Raw genomic sequence first — 21,911 nt, 5'->3', positions numbered from 1 at the left:
GGAGAGGGAGGTCTGGGCTTCTCTGCTTGGGCTGCTTCTGTGACCTGGCCCCGGATAAGCGGAAGAAAATGGATGGATGGAATTCAGTACTTACCTAGTTAATCTGGACTGCAATCAACAAATTAACTTAAATACAAAAAAAAAAGATTTGTCAGTTTTCTTTTTGATCAAATTTAGCGTGGGAGGGAGATCTAATAATTTCAGGGAAATGCTGAGCCCTGTTCTCGTGTATACTGGAAATGAAAAAGGACAAAAACAAACAAACAAATGAAACAAAGAAAGAAACAACCGCTGACCTGGACATTTACTCTGTCAGTGTCTCCGTCATGTGCAATACCATCTTGACATTTATACTCTGTGCAGTACCTATCAAACTACAGCTACTGTTGCTAATATCCAACAAATTTGCTGCACAGTGGGAGAAGCACCTGTAATTTCATGATATGCAAATTATAATGACAATAAAGCTATTCTAATTCTAATTGTAATTCTAAAGAAAAAAAATTTAAAATGACCAAAAGTGACTTGTAGTACCTGCAGGAACATGTGATCTTGAAGATAAAGCTTATCATTACTTACTATTTTTCAAAGGTTGGCATTCTGTGATTTAATACAGCTATGTGAATATTTCTTTAAAAATAAACTCTTTTTTTTTTTTGTAAGAAGTGAGTCACCATGTAAACCCATCTGTGCGAGCCGCTTTCGCGGAGTGGCTCATCTTACAAATAGACGATCTGCGTGCAGCCGGCCGCTCGCGCTCATGCCCGCTGTGCTGTCTGACTCCGGGAGGATGGACGGTGTGTCGTTGGGGTGAGTTGGCTCAGCGGTGGGGATTATTTTGGTAAAGCTGCGATTCAGCCTGCTTCTGCGTCTGTTGGATAGCATTTGAGCCCAACGCGATGTCTTGGCCATAAATCCGCCGCGGAGAGACCGCGAGCTCGTTCACAGCACGCGAACTCAGGCTAGCGGTGTTGACTAGTTAGCGTCCGTTAGTCCGCTAGCATCACTGGCTGCTCAGCTGGTGCGGTTAACCAAACCAGACTATAGACCGTTGGCTGGATGTGGATTGGTTTGTAATTCTTATAAAAGTGGCTTCTGCTGTGATTTCAGCTCATACTCATGGTTGTCATGGGGTTATATTTTGGTTAGCAATGCTAGGAGCTAGCTAACAACCCACAAAAAACTTAAAATGAATTGAACAGCTTCCTGTTACGTTTTGTTTTTGGACACAAGAAGACAAGATTACAACGGCCAGCTGCTGTGGCTTTTCCGTGCAGCATCGCAAATTCCTCGAATTATTTGATTATCTGTGGGTTAAGAGACGGGTTGTTTGGAGAGTTAAGATAGCACATCGTACAGTACATGCACGGTGGAGACACCCAGGCATTGTTTAGTTTCAGAAAAAAAACCCGCTATCAGATGTGCTTTAAGCCCGCTGCAGTCACATTTGGTTGTAAAATAATATTCTTCGAGGTTTGGGCTGAAGCTTGTGGTCTGTGTGCTCTTCCCCCCTCTTTGTAAACCTCTGCAGCCTCCCTAGAAGACCATAAGTTACCAGTAGTATGCACACCTACCGTCTGTGTAGCAGATGTTTGTTAATCTCACAGCAAATTGGCCCTAATTGCTTACCTTAGCCTGTTTAATAATAAAAAAAAAAAAAAAAAAAAAAAAAAAAAAAAAAAAAAAAATGAAACCCCATATATTGTGACTGGTTTTAGTCTTTTCACAGGGTTTGTTGACCGCAAAATTCATCCAGCTTAAATTCTTAATAAAGGAGATGGGTGAAGAAAAACTTTTCATGCAGTCATCTTGAATACAGCAGGGATCCTCTGTCATATAGGCATGCGCGAATGGTTATTTAGTGCAGTTAGAGCATCAGGAAGATGGCATCCATCAGTTTAATGGATCAGCTTTGAGTATATTCAGTGTGCTGCGTATTGAAGTGGGCGATAGAGAGTGCAAGTACCAGTCAATGATCGTATACAGTCATTGTACCATTCCCATACTTGAACGATTTTTCCTTCAACTAAAAGTTGTGCAGTGCTGTGAAAAATCTTGACTCACCCCCTCATTCCTTTGTAGTTTGCTTCTAAGGAGCCAGACTTTCTTTTAACTTAAAGTGGTCTTGAGCTTTTTCACTCATTTTCAGTCCAGTTCTCATACTTGACCATTTTCAGAGGGATGTTTTGCTTGTTAAACTACTTAACACTGACCTATGAATCATTCATGCATTAAAAAAGGCACCTAACTCAGGGGATGAACCAGCGCTCAGGCAACTGAGCAAAGAACCAATTTCAAATTATATCTTTAGGTGCTTTGTTACAAGCAGTCTGTTGCAAAAGCACATTTATTCTGGTTTTTTTTAATCAAATGTACAAAAATGCCAAAGATAAAATAATTTGATGGGCATAAAATTGTATTTTTTCACAAACAAAGAGCTAGTAGCCAAAAACGCGGCATATCTCGAAATGAAGTGCAACATGTCCTGGACAGGTGGAGGACAAAAGAAGTGGCAGGCCTTAAAAAAAAATCTACAGCAGGAGCTGGAATTCATGTCCTTAAAAAATGGGACAAAATCCAGCAAAGATGTGACACAGGTCCTAGGCCTTCAGTTGAGCCATCTACTGTTTGCCTTCATCAGAAACAGTCTCAGTCTGAGGTATGCCAAATTACACAAGAACTGGACTGAAAATCAGTGACGACGGGTCTTATGGAGCGATTAATAAATTTTTGGTTTAAGTCATTGTCGGTATATACAGAAGCTACAGCTATCTGTAAAACATGGAGACTGTCATGTTTGGGACTGCACTATTTTTTTTTTTTCCCCTTAAACTGCCCGAAAAATCAGTTTAAACTTGAATTTGGCAAGTACAGTGAGTGGTGAGCAGTGATTGTGTTGGTGTAAAAAACACTTTAGGAGATTAGAGTAAAAATCTGCATCAGGGAGAACGCAGTGACTGTCAAACTAAAGGACAGGTTCTTGATGACACACCTGATCTGATTTGCTTTCTTTGGGCTGAGACCCCATGGGCCCTTCTCTGAAGACTGCTGTTTGGTTTCTGGGTTGAAGCCTACAACAGGCTGGTGACCTGTCCAGGATATACCCTGCCTCTCCCTCAATGGCCAGCAAATTAGTATTTCATATTTTTTTCCCCCACTCTTCCATCCTCCTTTTAAAAGAAAAAAAAAAACAAACAAAAAAAGTCAGATTAACCATGAAGTAGCCTGTCCTAACTGCTAGGTCATCATTGATCGCCACTGATCCAGACACTGCCTCTTCTGTCTTACCAGTCTGGTGGCCATACCGGCCTCACCGCTTCCAGCCTGTACCACCGAATCAGAGGAGGACACGGTCAATGGAGGGATGCACACCTTCAACCAGACGCACATGAGGAAAGCGTTTCAGCTGATGAACGACCTAAGGAGGTGTGTTGCTCAAATTGTGCTTTGTACCACTTTCTTTTTTTTTTTTTTTTTTTTTTTATGAGAGTCAAGAGGCTGTAGTGAGCTTTTTAAGTCAGAAAACAACACAAGTCTTCCCGTGTTCACTTGGCCTGTTTTAAAATGTCAGTGCAGCAGTGGATTATTTCTGCCTGAACTGGAACTGCTGTATTTTTAAAGAGGAAACTTCATCTGTAAGTTGCTGTCAAACAGTTAGTGGTAAACCACTTTTATTTGGTGGGAATGTGTTCTCCTGCACATGTGACAAAATCACTGTGGGCTTGTTAATTGCTGCCACAGTTAACACCTTTAAAGTATCTTAAGTGTTTTAACCATTTTAGTGAATGCAGTGTTCAGAAACTGCAAGACATTTTGCTTTTCCTGTATTTTCTTTGCTGCACTTATTTCTTTCATACAGCTGAATACAGCCAGTCAGAACCTTTTGAAGGTTGCTGAAAGGTATCTTGCATTTTGGGCAAATTTGCAGACAGTTGATCTGATGATTGACAAGTGATTGGTTAGCTTTTCCTGTCCTAAAACTTATTAAAACGTGAACCTCAACATAACTGGACCTGATGAATGTATTTTATTGTGATATTTGAGTGCAACTCTGGGGATGAATACCATATTTCTTGCTTAAAGCAATACTGCTCACACTTGACTTCAAAGATGCTCCTCTTTCCTGGCTCTTGGGTACATATTTAACTTTACATTTGTCAAAAACATTTTTATAATTTTTATTTTGGACACAATTCATATAATCCCTTCAGAAAATAAAGTTAAATGATCTTTGTTTCAAAACCAGGGAGAAAAAAAAATTCAAGTGTATGTTTAAGTGACTTCTGTATTACAGTAATGCTAGTATAATTTTTGAAATACTTGTTTGAGTCACAACAAATTACAAAGAAGTCTCATAGTGAGGATTTTTTCCCATCTCTATCCTGTTACTGCCACACTTCTGTTTCAAATCAGCGTCTTGTTTTTAGATGTGCAACATTAAAATTTTGAGTGTTTCTGCACAAAATTACTGAAGTTTCTGAAAACTGTAAATGTCAAAATCAGATGTATAGTTGTGGAATACTTAACCACAACAATAAAATAATTATTTTTACTGTTAAATACCCCAGTGGCACGTATAAATATACAGCTGGGGTTATAAATGGCCCGGCTCGCTCAGTTGAAGGTTCTCAAACACAACACTGCTTGTTTGTCTGTCCTCCAGTAAAAAAATGCTGTGCGACGTCCAGCTGGTGGCCGGAAGTGTCGAAGTGCCAGCTCACAGGGTGGTCTTGGCATCCTGTAGCCCTTACTTCTGTGCCATGTTCACAGGTACACGCACACTATTGTTTGTGCATTGCATTGTATGACGCTGCGTATGGCTGTGCATGCTTAGCTGTGCGTCTGTCTCTGTGCGTGCAGGCGATATGAGTGAGAGTAAAGCTCACCAGGTGGAGATCAGAGAGGTGGACGGTCAGACCCTGAGAAAACTGGTGGACTACATTTACACAGCAGAGATAGAAGTCACAGAGGACAATGTCCAGGTGAGAATATTTTTGTCCTCCTGTGCTGGCATGCATCTTCTTTTGAAGCCTGGTTTTGTTTTCAAAATGACTGTGGTTATATATTAGCAGCAGTAACAAAGTCACCTCTTGCTAATAATGGCTGTTCATTAAGCCCTTTAAGTGCTTCCTCTCCTCTGTTTTAAGGGTTAACATTGAAGAAGTAAATGCGGAGCTGCCCGGGGAGCTGCATATTAAAACACCCGCTCACTTCATATTGTCACACTTTCTTTTTTCACACTTGTTTAACAGGTTGGATAATTATATCAAAGTGGTGCTGTTGCTCCCAGCAAAATGATCCCAGCATTAGTCTGGCACTTACAAAACTTCCTTTGTTTTGAGAAGGAAATTTGTAACTCATTGCCCTTTTTCTCTGTGCTGACCTTCGTTTTTGTTCACCAGTTTAAGCACAAGAAAGAATAACAGCATGTTAACCCTGTTTGTAATGGATAAAAACACTTTTTTGCTAAATTATTAACCCAGAACACATATTTTAAACTGTTCTGATCTAGAAATTGTAAATGAGGAACAGTTTGAGAACGTGCCTATTCTTCACCTGTTCAGTATTTTTAGAGCACATTTTAAGAATGATTTCTCCTTAAATTAACTTTTAAAATGTGTATTTACTAGAGGGAAAAATTCTTCAGAAAAGCAGTTCAATAATATCGTTGTTTTTGTGTATCGTAAGAAATGCATTTCAGGCACATAACTTCATAATGCACAAAGGAAGTTGCCCTTGAAAGCCTCTTCACTTCAAGGCCTTCCACTTTTTATCATGTTGGTCTGATTGTAGCTGTTTGAGGAGCAGGTGTTTACTGCAGAGGAAATATGTGAGCTTGCTGTGTGAAAGCACAGCACCGAGGCTTCGTTTAGCTCAGTGGCATTAACTTGTGGTAGCTGCATGGCCTCTCCTCACAGCTCAGCTCGATCCAGCTGCAGGCAAGATACTTCCTCTGATTATTAGTGCAGGAAGTGTGCATGGAGAGGGGCAGGAAATCCTCCCACTGTTAGCAGCGTGCCTCTGATTGGCTCACTTGTGAATGTGTAACTTGTGTGTTTTGACAAGTAGCTTATATTCAGTAAAAACTTGCATTTTTACTTTTTCTTCAAGGTCAGTGTTTCTCTGTACTAAAAATGTTTGTGTCTTGCTCGCAGCATTGTGTGTGTGTGTGTGTGTGTGTGTGTGTGTGTGTGTGTGTGTGTGTGTGTGTGTGTGTGTGTGTGTGTGTGTGTGTGTGTGTGTGTGTGTGTGTGTGTGTGTGTGTGTATACGCTGATGTTGGTGTGTCACAGCTGCTGTAAACAGAGTTTCATTGGGACTGATGCTCTGTTTTAGAAGACACAAGGCTTCCAGGCAGCTGTGCACAGGAAACAGAGGACACAGTGGCAATACTCATTCAGAGGGTGTGTGTGTGTGTCTGTAGATACAGAGAGGTGTAGAGGCAGGCAGACACTGACCTACTTAAACTAACGAGTAGCTTTGTTAGCATCAATTTTCAGCAGTATACTAGATGCTTGTCATGAGTGTTGAGATAGATTTAAAAACATGGCCACTTATTCCAGTGAAAGGGAGTGCTGCGTGGCCCAGGAAGAAAGTTAAACTTAAAAATTAAAGTTCTGCTTGATTACAACATCGATCAGGCAGTAAGTGTCAGTTGTCAGTCAAATCCATGCAAAGCTCCATTTCCAATGTTTAATGATCATTGTTCTGCTTTTATTGCACCACTGGATTTGATCTAAATGACTGCTTATGCTACATTATTGTGCAAATATATTGCAGTTTTGGTTTAAAAATACTTTTATGGAACCTCGTGTATATGTGGTAACAATCTAGAGACAGCTGTTGCAACATTTAGCACAAAGAGAATACACTTTTCAGGTACCCTTGCATGTCACATTGAGTTTTGCATAATATCAAGTGTCCCGACAATGTGTTGGGAATTAAATTACTTGCAATACAAACAAAAGCTGCAGAAGGGAGATTGGCGCCAAAGGCTGCTGACATCCGATAAATCCTTTGACAGGTTCTGCTGCAAAACCTTGAGATTTTTTTATTTATATCTTGTTGATGGAAGGCTCTCCTAGTTACCTTGATTTGAGCTGCACTAAAGAGCCACTGAGTTTGGGCTACTTAGGAAGTAGCCCAAACTCTTCTGTAAAGGACAGGGGTGCATGTCATTTGTAATGCAGCAAAAAGATGGCAGCTTAACAGTGAAAATGAAGGCTAATCTGCTGTACACCCACTTTTACTTGACATATTTTACCTTAACAAACAAAAGCGGTGCTACAGATTTGTATAATAAAACAAATGTTAGGTAACGGAACATCAACCGTTTTCTTTTTTTTCACTTTCCTTGTAACTGCTGTGATCTGTTGCTCATACCGAGGCTGCTGGTTTGTGGCTGGCTCTGAGCTCTGGATAGCTTTAGGTACTTTGCCTTTATTAGCTTCTTTAAAATGTCAATGAGGGTGATTGAAATGTCTGATTAGGTTTGTTACAACCTAACAACCGCAGCGGCTCCCCCATGGTTTACTTTGTCGATCTTTTGTGTCATCACTCACAGTGAGGAGCTTCCATACTAACATGCGGCTGTCAGTGTGTGAGTGATTGCTTGCTTGTGCCTAAGTGTGTGTGTTGTGCATGTATGAAACAGTCCAGCTGTTAATCAGACACTTGGTCAGCACCAATGACAGTGGAAATGGGCCGATTTTAGTCTCTGACCGGTCGACGGCTGCGTCTCTAGTTGGAAGCCAAAACTAACTGAGATTAAAATCCACTAAACATGACCATGTTTCAGTCAACCATCAGTATATCTTGCTGTGGATCTCTTAATACCTGGTTAAAGCATGTAAGTCTGGTAAAATTCCTAAGGCTTAAAGATCATTAGGGTACCAACTCAATGGGAAATGCATCAGAATAATTGATTGATCCAGTCATGTGTATTGAAAAACAGAGTTATGAACTGTTGTGACAAACATAGCTGACGTGTTTTCGAGGAATGTGGCACAGCTGTGTCACACCTGTCGCTGTCACATCAGGTCTTTCTGTCTAGAAGTACTTGCAATGTTGGAAGTCGTGCAGGAAATGGTTTAGTAGCTGCTTGTGCAAACTACAGAGATCAAAGCCAAATGTGAGGTTTGGGTTGAAGGTTTAGTTTCTGTATAAGCAAGCCTAGTTTTCTTTCTTTTTTTTTTTTTTTTTAAGTCTCTAGGTATTGATCATTTTAAAGTTTCTTTTTATTTCCTTGACTGATTACTCTTTCTACAAAATATCTTAAAAGGCAGGGGGGTATATTCTGTTTTTTCCAGATCCATTTAACAGTGAAGAGTTTTTCTTCTTTTCTACCTATTTGTCTGTCCATTCCTTTAAGCTAAACTGTCCCTATGGCCTAATGATAAACTTACTGCGTACCAGTTGCTACAGAGGTTTATAGTTTGCTTTCTAACCTGAATCATGAGTTGCTGGAGCTTGTTTGATTAGCTCACTAAATAACAGACCTGAAAGGCTGATGAAGTCTTGAATTGTTTACACAGGGAATGGCTGCGCAGGTAAACAACTAACTCCCGTCCCGCTACCTGCTATGACTCCTTTTAAATCTCAGGTACTGCTGCCTGCAGCCAGTCTCCTCCAGCTGATGGATGTCCGTCAGGTTTGCTGTGAATTCCTGCAGTCTCAGCTTCATCCCACCAACTGCCTGGGCATCAGAGCCTTTGCTGACCTTCATACATGCACGCAGCTTCTCAACCAGGCCCATGCTTACGCTGGTAAGCTTTTTTTTTTTTTTGGCTGTTCACACTACAAATCTCAACTCGTCGTTTTTCAGTTGATTGGTTTATTAAATACATGGTGTTTTAAAATCTGATACATGTCTCGGATGTGGATAGGAGACAGATTTTATTAACTGTGTAGTTTGTAACTGTGGATGTTTGTGTGTCTCTCAGAGCAGCATTTCACTGACGTGGTGCAGGGTGAGGAGTTTCTGAGCCTTTCTCTCCAGCAGGTGTGCAGCCTCATCTCCAGTGACAAACTCACTGTGTCAACGGAAGAAAAGGTCAGGCCCCAACATGTGCATGCATACTTGAATATGTTTTTTATAAAGGATTTTGGTGTAAGAATTAAATCAGAGGATTTTCTGCAACCATAAAATCACTCATTTCAGAAAATAGGACAAAATTGGGACATTTTAGTTACCATGGGTGTTTACTATTTTTGTACCTGTATTTAAAATAAGAATCCTACCCTTACTTGGATAACTTCAGCAGATAACGGAACATAAACCCCTTTATGATGGGCTGAATCTGACTGCAGACATATTCCTGAGGATGGCACATCTGCCTGCAGTTAACCTGTCAAACAGCAGGAGTTTGATGTAGCAGCTGTGTGACATGCTGCTGTCAGAGCTTTGGCAGTCAAGGTTGAGTCAGACATGAACACAGAGCGAGCTGGATGCTGTCATGCTAACTATGAAGCACCAAACTGCATCAGACAGTCGGTTACCTTCGAATTACCTGCTACAGCTGTTTTGTGAGTGGATAAACCGCTTCAGTTTCTTTGTGTGTTGTCCCAATTTTATTTTGTTCTTTTGTTGTGTCATGATTTTTAGCTGTCCCCACGTTCCTTTTAGCCGAAAATTCAAACTCAATTAAAACCAAAGTTTCCAAAAAAAAATCACTGGGATGAGCAGGTTCTGGCGCAGGCTGTTTATTAGACATATTGGTTACACAGAACACAGACAGTAGTAGAACTAAGACCAGAATATACAGAGAGAGAGAGAAGAGAGAAACAAAGAGAGAAAGATGCAGAAACGGGAAGAGAAGAAGAGGACAGGAAAGGGAAGAGCAAAAGTAAGAGAGAAACAAAGAGCATTTTTATAACCTGATGATGATAACTACCCACTTGCCTTTGACCCCTCTCCATTTGTCATCCCCTGAAACCTGATCGCTGACCAACCCACTAAACAGCTCTTTGCACAGTTTCAAAGACACAGTTTATCGGGGCTTTTCATAATCTACAGCAGTTCTAAGAGCTGTCAAAATGAAGGACTTTTCCCAGCTGAAACTACCCCTCCAAAATACTCCCACTGACAGCACTTCTAAAACTTCCGCTATAAAAAAAAACTCCTTAGGACAGTTTTATCTAAGTATGCAAAATTCCCACACTTTATTCATATTATCCAAACACAGGTGGGTCTACAAACCCAAATTTCAAGGGCACACTGTCCTAAACAACTTGAATTTTATCATGAAGGCGATACAGTTTCATGTGAACAAAAAGTTGTGCATTAAAATAAAAGTGAAGCTCTAAACATAGATGAGAGCGGTTTTAACAGGAGATAAAAGTGAGGCCCTGAGCATCCAAGGGAGTGAATATAACAGGCCTGTTTTACTGATAAAGCATACAGTGTTCATTAATCCAGTGTGTGTGACTAATATATTTGCTAATAAATTATATCAAAATAGTAACAATAAATACCAATATTAAAGTGATTAAAAATTCCCAACATTTCCACCATGTGAGCATTCATGCATCATTAAAACAGAGTTCCCCCGCTTTCAATCTCATAATCAAGGGGAAGAGAACCCTAAATTAAATGGTTTTCATTGCATTACATACTTTACTGTGCAAAAACCTAATTTGCTAGGAAAATGGGAAATGGGTGCAGTGATTTATTGAAACATGCAAACCTATGTGAAAAATGTAGTGTATATAGGGGGGGGGGAAATGAGCCTGAAAGTCAATATTTGGTATGAGCACTTTTATTCTTCAACACAGCCTGAACTCTCCCAGGCAAATTTTCCTGTCATCTATGTGAGTCGTCAGGAATAGCTCTCCAGACTTCTCCCCATTCCCCTTAAGAATAACTTCCTGGTGAGTGGTAGGTGAGTGAAATACGAAAATAAACTAATGAAATTCACTGAAGTGACTGTATCTACATTGACTTAGGACTAAATTAAAATCTAAAAGATTAAAGCATTATGATTATTTTGCTACTATTTATTTTGTTTATGTATTTTTCACTAACTCAGACCTTGTTAGATGATGCTGGTTGTGTTCTGGTTGAATGCAGGCAGCAGGAGTCTGCATTTTGTGCACTTACTCACAATGCCATTGTCTTGCAATGTCGTACTTTATGTCTGAGGACATTTGAAGCGGTTTTAGCTTCTGCCTTGGAAAAGGTTTCTAATTTTATTTGTGAAATAAAATCCTTTTTAACCCTGGAAGATAAGAGTCTGGAAGGGTTTTGAACAATTGTCCTCTTTATCTCAACTACCATTGCTGGTGTCGTTTGTGCAAAGTGAGGGGCACTCAGTCCCTCCTTTTGCTCTTGTGGGGCTGCTCTGCAGGCTATCAAGAGATAAATGTGAGTGAAGTAGAATAATGAATATGAAATGGCAGATGACTAGCAGGGTGTGGCGTAAAACCAGTATCTGCAACCTCTGTTATGTTGATTCTTCTGGGAGCAATCAGTGTTGAAATTTCACACAAGAGGAAAGTCGTTGGGATTTTGAGGTGTGTCATGTACTGACTATACACTGGTAATATCAGAGTTTCAGTTTCAGCCTGCTCATTTAACATCCAGTGACTTCCAACAAACATCTGTCACACCCTCTTAACGCTCTTCAACATGGGGATGGGATAAAATTGGGCTTGTGCCCGCTTGTTTTGTTCTCAGTTTTTAACTTTTGACCCCAAAAGGTTTCAGGCTTTCACAACAAAAAAAAAAAAAAGCACTGACATTATCTTCTTACTAGATGCTGTTTCACTATATCCTTCATGTTTTCCCCAGGTGTTTGAGGCAATGATATCTTGGATCAAACATGATAAACCAGCTCGTCTGGAGTACATGCCCAAACTAATGGAGCATGTCAGACTTCCACTGCTGTCCAGAGATTACCTGGTACAGGTAAAACAAATTCTGTTGTGCTCTACCTTTTGCTTCTATCTCTACCATTGCTGGCATCCATGCCAAATATTCAGAGCTGCTCTACTGCTGCCACTTTCAAACTCAATGCTACCACAGCCCCGTATGTGCTCTAAAAATCTTCTAGCCCGCCCACAAACTTTGGCATCACAAGCCTGTCAAGTATTTCCTTTGTTATTGCATTGATTTTGATTTGCTTGTTGAGACTGATTCTCCATCAGCGTTACCTTTGGCATCTGACAGGCGCTGCTCTATTTAGGTTCTTTTCCCATTATTAACATGATATAGGATGAGTACAGGATTAAAAACGGGTTAAAAAAAAACAATTTGTAACTTAAAGCCTATAGCTTTATTTTAAGCTTTATTTTCAATACATTGATGATTAGAGAAGAGTTGATGTAGAAATAACTGTTTGTTCATCTGTGTACAGTACATTAGTCATGTTTATGGGCCAGCTGCCATAATCAGTGTGTCTACATGCAAATTTTTGGCACCACCAATTTTTCTTAATGTTACACAAACAAGAAAACCTGCTTCTTATTTTTTTTCCTCTACAGAAAAAGCTAATTTCTCTGCCCCTGAGCAGGGTACTTTTTAGAAATCCACACTTGCAATGCTCTTTAAAGCGGGTATTCTAACATCAGAGGGCCTTGATGAAAGGATAAGTCATTACATTTAGTGACACCACCTTGTATCAAAATGAATTCACATCCATCTTAAACAGAGCCTCCTATAGTGTAGCCTCCAGAGATAGAAAAGGCTGATGACCTAAGTACATGAAAATCCACTGTGTAACAGAGTCCTGTACCTTTCTTGAGTGAAATGTTGTCCCTGTTTCAGATCGTCGAGGAAGAAGCTTTGATAAAGAACAACAATACCTGCAAAGATTTCCTCATAGAAGCGATGAAGTATCACCTGTTGCCTGCTGACCAGCGTCACCTCATAAAGACAGACAGGACACGACCACGAACTCCAATCAGCATCCCAAAGGTACATAAAGAAACACGCCAACATAAAATACAGGGTGTGTGCACTTTTATTTAGTCCTATTGTGGCTCTGTGTGGACATCCAGGTGATGATTGTGGTGGGTGGTCAGGCTCCTAAAGCCATCCGCAGTGTGGAGTGTTACGACTTTGAGGAAGATCGTTGGTATCAAGTGGCCGACCTGCCTTCAAGACGCTGTCGGGCAGGTCAGTTTCTCTAAATGGTACAGTGTGAAACTACTTCAGCACGCTGCGTTCTTACTGCAGGATGGATAATGGCACAGTAAAAGAAATGCTCTATGGTATAATGCAACAGTACTCAAACCTATGTGTATGCAGGAAAACTGACTCTGTAGTAGGAGCTAAAACAGCCCCAGAAAGTGAGCTCTGAGGACTTTTTCTACTTTTAAATCCTACAGTTGATCTTAATGTAACATGCGCATATTTTGATAAAAGCGTTTCAGTTTTTGGAAACCTACATTCAAATTTAACAAGCTATGACATCATCTTTAAATCCTTTGTCTTGTTTCCCAGGTGTTGTTTCTATGGCAGGACGAGTATACGCAGTCGGAGGGTTCAACAGTTCGCTGCGGGAGCGGACGGTGGACGTGTACGATGGAGCGCGAGACCAATGGAGTGCGGCGGCGAGCATGCAGGAGAGACGTAGCACGCTGGGAGCTGCTGTGCTCGGCGATTTACTGTATGCTGTGGGAGGCTTTAATGGAAGCATAGGTACGCATAATGCACAGCAAAGACCTGTTTATTATGGCTATTAGTAGCATTAGGTTTATGCATACTGTGTCCATTCTTGGTAAACACAAAACACATTTTTAAAAACTTCAGTGAGGAAAAAAATGCTAACATTTGATCACTTGTCATGTGTCCTGTCACATTATTGCAGTTTGAGTTGAATATTTGAGGATTATCACACTTCCAGTCACTGCTCATGGGGGGGGGGGAAATACGAATCATAATTCTGGATAAATGTGGGACTTAAAACAAAAAACTTGTACTCTTAGAATCCTCAGTTTAATACGATTTATACTGACCGCACTCCCTTCATTAATATTACAGTATACTGATTATGAACACATACTGAAGCAAATTGGAGAAAATTTCAATGCAGTACAAAAAAACCCCCCAGAACATTTCTAACTTTGAAAAATGTGCAAAAATGCAAGAAATCTGATCTTTACTTTTTAAAGTTTTTTCTCATCAGGTTTGGTATCACCATCTGACTTTTTGATACATTTGCTTATAGTGGCACAGCTTTCTTATGCACTGTTAAACCCCATTAAAACACAGGGGGCAGGAGATCCATTTTGTTCTCACAGCACATCTACCAGCTGGATGTAGAACACCCACAGACTGATGTGGAAACGCTCTCAGTAACCCTTTATTGCAAAGCCTTGTTTTCCTGTATTTCAGTCTTTCCCATCTACATCTTTCCTTCTTTCTTTGCATTTCCGCTTCAGGTTTGTCAACAGTCGAGGTGTACAACTATAAAACAAACGAGTGGACATATGTCGCCTCTATGAACACCCGACGCAGCAGCGTGGGGGTAGGCGTGGTTGATGGTAAGAATGGGGTTAGTTACCTCGTGTGCCATTAAGAATGAAAATCAAATTTTAAAATGCGTCTATGTGCTTACACTGTGTTTACCTGCAGGTAAGTTGTATGCTGTAGGGGGTTATGATGGAGCATCACGCCAGTGTCTCAGTACAGTAGAAGAATATGACCCGGCTTCTAATCAGTGGTGCTACGTAGCTGAGATGAGCACACGGCGAAGTGGTGCAGGTATACATGCACACACCCACACAAAATCCTATTTTGCCTAGCAACACAGCTCGGCTTTAGCCCTTACTGTTGTCTCTTTAAGAGAAGTTACACAAATGTAGCCCATGAGGCCACACCCATTTCTCCTTGAAGGAAAATGCAATCAGATTTTCAAAAATCTTCTTAATTAAAAACGTATTCAAGAAAATTTCCAGAACATGTGACACCCGTATGTCATTGAGTTTATTTATCCTGTGATTAATAAAGCCATGTATATTACACATAAACCAAGCCAACACAGTCATTCCAGTTGATTTAAAAGCCTTAGGCTGGGATTATAATTGCTTGTAGACGCACATACAGAAAGCTACAGACACCATGGAAAAGTGGTTGTTTTTAATTATACTATTTCCTTTTCTGCTTGGAGCAGCATTACTATAGTTTTGTTATTTTTCATTAGTTTAGATTTTTCAGCTCTTCCAGTCAAAGCACTGATGAGCTCCTGCCAGGATGAGGTATTAGTTTATCCACAAGTCACAAGAATTGCTTCTCCTCCTACAGCACTGATCATATTTTAGTGAACCTTGCACACAATGCATCATTGACATTCTGGTTATTTATATTATATATGTTAGTTATTATATATTGCCAAAAGCATTCACTCGTCTGCCTTCACACACACATGAACTTGAGTGACATCGCATTCTTAATCCATAGGGTTTAATACGATGTCAGCTCACCCTTTGCAGCTATAAGAGCTTCAGCTTTTCAGGGAAGCCTTTCCACAAGGTTTTGGTCAAAAATTCCCACCATTCTTCCAGAGGTGCATTTGTGAGGTCAGACACTGATGTTGGACAAGAAGGCCTGGCTCACAGTCGCCGCTCTAATTTATCCCCAAAGGTGTTCCCTCAGGTTGAGGTCAGGAAGGGGCCATCCCCAAACTGTCCCCACAAAGTTCGGAGCATTAAATTTTCCAAAATGTCTTGGTGAGCTGAAGCATTAAGAGTTCCTTTCACTGGAACTAAGGGGCCGAAAAACAACCCCACAGCATCACCCCCCCCCCCAGTGAATACTTTTGGCAATATAGAGTAAATGTTCTTATTTTTTTCCCAGTTTGGTTTAGTTTCCAGTGTTGATTTTCTCATTTCACTTTAGTTTTTATTGTTTAAAAAATGTTTACTTTCATTTGTTTACTTTAGTTTCCACCATAGTTTGTTTTTATTGATACAATGGTAAATGGACTAGTTCTTATATAGCGCTTATACAACCTGTTTACATTTACCCCATTCACACAAGCACTTCCATGATTAACTAAGCTAAGTGCTTTTATTATCTAACATTCACACTCCAACACTTGCGTCAGAGAGCAACTTGGGGTTAAGTATCTTGCCCAAGGATACATTGGCATGCAGTCTTGAGTAGCCAGGAATTCAACCGCCGACCTTCCGATCAGTTGGTGACCCGCTCCACCTCCTGAACTCCAGCCAATGTGGGTGCTGTTTATCAGGGACAAGACTTAAGAAGTTCAGAATGGGTATTAAAATACAAAAAGTTCATATTACATAGACATCCGGCTCTTAATAAACATGTACACCGGAGCTTCCTGTTTACAAGTTTGATCACACTGACTAAAACTAAAAGATTATCTGTATATTTTTAATTTATTGTAAGTTTGTGAGCAAAATTAAATTGTTTTGGATTTTAATTTTATTTCAGCTAACTAAAATGTTTCTTCCACACTTAGTTTTATTTTTTTAGTTAACTCCAAGCCAAAGTTATTAATGTTGTATATGTGTAATTGGTACCCTTGTAGTGTTTCCAACCAGTTGGAGAGCGTGCAGACATCTGCATGGAGGCTCGTGTTCATATGCTGATGATGACGATATTTACATCAGTCTGACCTCCATGAACCTTCACACACAGTGATCTTTGACCTTTTCCAACCATTTATTTTGTAGCAACATCGCCCCCTGGTGGACTTTGGCTGCATTTGTGAAAACAATCTGAGAACAAAACAATTTCATGCTGTGTAAACGGTACTCACCTGTTTACAAAATCAGAACAGTTACCTGTTAAATCTCTTTCTTCTTAAATCTCAGATGTGATGAATTCATACTGTATTTGGATTTATGGACAGTTAATCAAATAAAATTGGGATTTTAATACATTCCCTCCCGCTTTGTAGCAGGTCACTGTCACTTTTTCTGACGTTCACTGGCCAGAATAATAAATCAGCTTTCATTCACTTGCAAAAAAAAAAAAAAAATTGGCAGCTCAGATGACAGTTTGTGTTTGTTACTCTAACTCCTTTATGTGTCCCTATTTGTCCAGGTGTGGGTGTGTTGGGCGGCCAGCTATATGCAGCAGGAGGACATGACGGTCCTCTGGTGAGGAAGAGTGTGGAGGTGTATGACCCACAGACCAACATCTGGAGGCTGGTCTGCGACATGAACATGTGTCGACGAAACGCAGGTGAGACTGCAGCCACAGGAGCACAGCGTCAATCAGCCAGCGTGTACTGATTGGTTTATTTTTAGCTCATTCGTCTCTTTGAAAGCTGATGTCTTCCTGACTTTTTCACCCTACAGTCGTTTAAATTTTCATTACTAATAAAAACCCATTCAACTCTCATTTATAGATAACTGTGCCATTTATATACAATATTTTCTTCCAGGATGCTCAGATTGGCTTTGAGGACATTTATTCTACTGGCCTATGCTATGAAGATTTTACACCTGTAAAAACCTGTTGGTGGTATAGTACTGAGATTAGGCTTAACCCTGCCTGAGCATGTCAAGCTGTGACATTACCTGGCTTTTGGGGCTCAAACATGCCAGGACACGATACAAACTGCTCAGTTTGAGAATAGCCCAATTCTTGGAAATAACCGGATCTGAAATAGAAAATGAACAAAATCAAGACAGGTTAATTTTGAACTGGCAGAGAAGTGTAAAGGTGTTTAACTGTCTTCTTCAGGAGTCTGTGCCATTAACGGGCTGCTGTACGTGATTGGTGGAGATGACGGGTCCTGCAACCTTTCTTCTGTAGAGTTTTACAACCCGGCCACGGACAAGTGGAGCCTCATTCCCACCAACATGAGCAATGGACGCAGCTATGCTGGTAGGTCTCGCTGCAGGCAGTATTTCTACAATAGAGGGAGGAATAAACGTGACTGGATGGGCACATTTGACCTGTTTGTAAATCTCGTTTCTCTGTCCTGTTCTCGCTGCTTCAGGGGTCGCGGTGATCGACAAGCTGTTATGACAGCATCGGCTCCACGTCAGCAGTCAGCTTCAGAGACTCTCGCTCTCATGTCAGAAGCTCAGCAAGCAAACAGGAAAGTGATGAAAACATGAGACACCCTCAGTCCTCTGTTAACACAATCAGATTTTTTTTTTTTTTTTAATTAACCTTAGGGGTGTAAACCCAAACCTGGCTCCCCCCCACCTTGGCATTTCTGTTCAAGATCCTGATGTTTGCGGACCCTGTTGCACTGGGAAAGAAGCAGCAACCACAGGACAGTGGGCTTTTTCAAATGCTAAGCACATAACTAGCAAGCAGCTGTATCAGCTGTATTAAGACTTACAGGAAGGAACTGATACTAGTGGACCAAATGAAGAGATTTTTAAATGCTCAGTGTTGTGCCAGGACTGAGTCGGACCTGGAGCTTCAAAACGCCAGCTGGGGGGAAAACGCAAAACTAAACACTGACTTGATCGACCGACTGCACAAAGGCTGCTCACAACATTACTGCAATAATCTACATGCTACAACACTCGCCTATGATTGGATGCTGCAGGAGCATTATTCAAAAAAGTCTAATCTGTGAGCAGCTGAGACTTTTTTTAAATTTTTTTTTTTTATTTTAATATCAAGTCTTGTCCCTGCTTCTTATGGCAACTCTTCTCTCGGCTTCAGTCTGAGCACTGAGTTGAGCCGTTGGATTCAGTGGTTAGAAACATGGCTCCAGGAAGCCTGGACCAAGAGAGCTGCAAAGATGGTGTAAAGAATGTAGAAAATATGCAAAATAAGAATCATATTTAATATTTTTGGGGCTGAGAACCAGGCCGCTTGATCTGGATCGACATGCTGGGACTTTGATGCTGTTGTCAACACACTACTGAAGCACTGATCACTTGCACTGACTGACTGCAGACCGGCGGGCTTACGTACCAATGGGCCCGTCTCTCTGACTGACCGATGAACTTTAATCGCTGACCTGCTGTTACAGACGGCTGCTCAGCTGTTTGTTCCTGATCGTACTCACAGGAGCTTTTTAAACTCACCTCTTAAAGGCCAATAATTGTAAAAAGACAGAAAATAATGTGCCAGTTTAGATCAGAATCAGAAAAATGCTGGAGATGTTTTTACTGCTTAACTAAAATTATGAACTGTGTCAAAATGCACTGTAGTAATTCAGCTGTAAAGTGTAAAAGATGCAGATTTAAGGTTTTTTTTTTTTTTTTTTTGGTTGAATTTTATCACATAGCATTTAACCACATCCAAGTCTTACCCTGATAATGTCACTATACCCCCATCTGGATGATGGTGGGTATATTTTTCGATGTAGTTATTTAGCTAACTGACTGGTGCCATGGCTTTGATTTGAAGCGTTTTATAAAAGCAGTTTTATGAACGGTCAGTCTTCTTAATTTCTGTTTTTTCCCAGGAATGGTGGATCTATGGAGTCATTTGGTTATCATTTCAAAGCAATCTTACAGAGAATTATAAAAGTACTAAAACTTTTTTTTTTTTTTTTTTGTTCGAGTTGGTTCAGGTTCTTAAAATTTCAAACTTGGTGTGACTTGAATTTGCTTGAGATACATGAAGAGATCACTGTGACATGATCTGGAGAGCTGGAGTTAGATCTGGACACCTTTTTAAATACTGTCGTACTCCAGGTAGATGGATCGAGCTGTGAGGTGGACTTAGGAGTCCATCTTTGTGCAGGTGCAAATGTGCTGACATGCAGAAGACTCCCCGTGATGAGCAGCTCTCTATTTGTTCATGTCTTGCACTGTTTGAAACCATTCACCACTTCCCACATTACACTCCAAGCTGGTGCGATAGGTGAACTATGTTTATTAAAAAAAAAGTTTTTAATTTTTTAAAATCTTTTAAGGGCACTACTTTAAGCACAGATTACACTTTGAGTTTTAGACACTTAAGAGTTAAAACTTTAGAGAAACACTGTTGGCAGCAATAAGAGGTGATTTCAAAGCCTCCCATCAGCACTTAAACTCAAAGGTTTTATTTTCTTATTTTTACCACCTTTCTAAGCACTTCACCTAAAAATGAAACCTACCCGCACTCTCTAACATCTATCTCGAGCAAATTTAAGTCTTTTTTTTTTTTTTTTTTTTTTTAAATGTTCACATTTCTCTGCAGTAACCAGAAGCACTCGGAAGAAAAAATGATTTTTTTTGTTTTGTTTTTAGCCTGAATAAAGCTATTATAACAATATGCAGTTTCCTGTAGATGGGCTGTGTCCTGGCAAACTAAATCCATTTGATTGTGATGACTTTATTAAAGCTTCAGGTTATAATAATGTTCTTACAGCAGATGTTATATTTTTTAATATAAACTGTGGATGTTTACTGAAATGGCTGTTGTGAGTTTATTAATTGTTCAGTATATTTATAACTTAAGTGCTGCTGTGCAAAAAGCTTAAAACTGTCTCTTGCTTTGTGCAAAATTTAAGGATGTTTGGTATGAAGTGGACTTCCTTTTCATCAGAGGACCAACATAAAACGAGGAGTTTCCTTCAACAGAGACGGAGTTTGACTCTGTATCTGTGTCGAGTTTAATTTGTCTTCTACAGAAGGGCAAACCTGGATATGTCCTGTCATTAACAGCCAGTGTGAAGTGAGTAGGAGCTCAGTGATGGTTTATATCAGCTCAAATACAAAATATTTATAAGAGCAGTTCTGGCTGCTCCTTTTTGGGGTCTCCACGGTGGATCGTCTGCCCCCATCTCACCCTGTCACCCTCCTCTATCACACTTCCCTCTGCATGTCCTCCTTCACTGCATGCATGAATCTTCTCCATGGTCTTCCTTATTTCCTCTTGCCTGGCGGTTCCATCTTCAACATCCCTTGTCCAGTATATCCACTATCTCTCCCTGTACATGTCCAAACCATTTCAATCTTACATCTCTAACTCAACCTGAGCAGTCCCTCTGATGTACTCATTTCTAATCCTGTTCAGTCTGCTCACTCCCAATGAAAATCTTAGCATCTTCAACTCTGCCACTTCCAGTTCAGCCTCCTGTCTTTTTGTTAGTGCCACTGTCTTCAAACCGTGCATCACAGCAGGTCTCGCTACAGTCCTATAAATCTTTCCTTTCACTCTTGATGCTATCCTTCTGTTACAATCACACCTGACACTCATCTCCACCCTGCCTGCATACACTCCTTCACCTCTCTTTTGCGCTCTGTTGTTTTTCTTGGCTGACCCCAGGTATTTAAACTCATCTACCTTTACTATCTGCTTCTTGCAACTTTTAATGTTACCTTTCTCCCTCATTCACACACATGTATTCTCTCTTTTCCACCTGCTCCGTTCTCTCACTGCAGATCACATCACGTTATCTGCAAAAAACATATCCCACAGAGACTCACTGCAAACAAGAGGCTCAGCTGATCCCTGATGTAATCCACCCCCACTCCTTACCACTGTGCTCACGCATGTCCTAAACCCGCCTCACGTACTTCTCTGCCACTCCTGACTTCCTCGTGTAATAGAGCCACAAAGACGCAGTGCGACTCCTTCTGACCTCCTCTGTACTCAATCAACACACTCAAAGCAAACATTACATCTGTAGTGCTCTTTCTCAGCATTGAAGCCATACTGCTGCTCACTGATCCTCACCGCTCTTCTTAACTGGGCTTCAACAACTCTTTCCCATGACTTCATGGTATGGCACATCAACTTTTTCCCTCTGTAGTACTGCGTTACAGTACTGCACATCACCCATTGGTACCAGTACACTACTACAGTCCTCTTGTCAAAGCACTTGATACAAAACAATGACCCATTTTCAACAGCCCCTTTTCAACAACTAGGCTTATGTTTTGTCGAAGGACAGGTGTAATTTACACAACAAATCAGGGCCGGCCCAAGTCTTAAAGGGGCCCTAGGCAAAATTTGATTTGGGGCCCCTCCCTCATACTACTTCATGGTCACATGAGCCTAATCATTATTAATGCTGGAGGGTTGAAGTTGAAAAT

General features: G+C 40.5%; 1 protein-coding gene across 1 annotated transcript; it reads left to right on the top strand.

The window, feature by feature from the left end:
* Positions 1 to 719: 719 nt before the first annotated feature.
* On the top strand, positions 720 to 20,257 carry klhl3 (kelch-like family member 3). The gene is made up of 15 exons (XM_030740050.1): positions 720 to 810; positions 3,292 to 3,426; positions 4,664 to 4,770; positions 4,861 to 4,982; positions 8,602 to 8,764; positions 8,942 to 9,051; positions 11,788 to 11,904; positions 12,763 to 12,912; positions 12,996 to 13,113; positions 13,441 to 13,638; positions 14,382 to 14,483; positions 14,575 to 14,703; positions 17,014 to 17,154; positions 17,659 to 17,802; positions 17,918 to 20,257. Exons 1-15 carry the CDS (start codon positions 761 to 763, stop codon positions 17,944 to 17,946), a joined length of 1,815 nt encoding a protein of 604 aa, XP_030595910.1. The 5' UTR covers positions 720 to 760; the 3' UTR covers positions 17,947 to 20,257.
* Positions 20,258 to 21,911: the final 1,654 nt, after the last annotated feature.

This window comes from Archocentrus centrarchus, chromosome 10, assembly GCF_007364275.1.
Source record: "Archocentrus centrarchus isolate MPI-CPG fArcCen1 chromosome 10, fArcCen1, whole genome shotgun sequence".
In the NCBI taxonomy this organism is placed as follows: Eukaryota; Metazoa; Chordata; class Actinopteri; order Cichliformes; family Cichlidae; genus Archocentrus; species Archocentrus centrarchus.
Note: the sequence above shows the minus strand (reverse complement) of the source record. Positions and strands in the feature narration are given on the sequence as shown.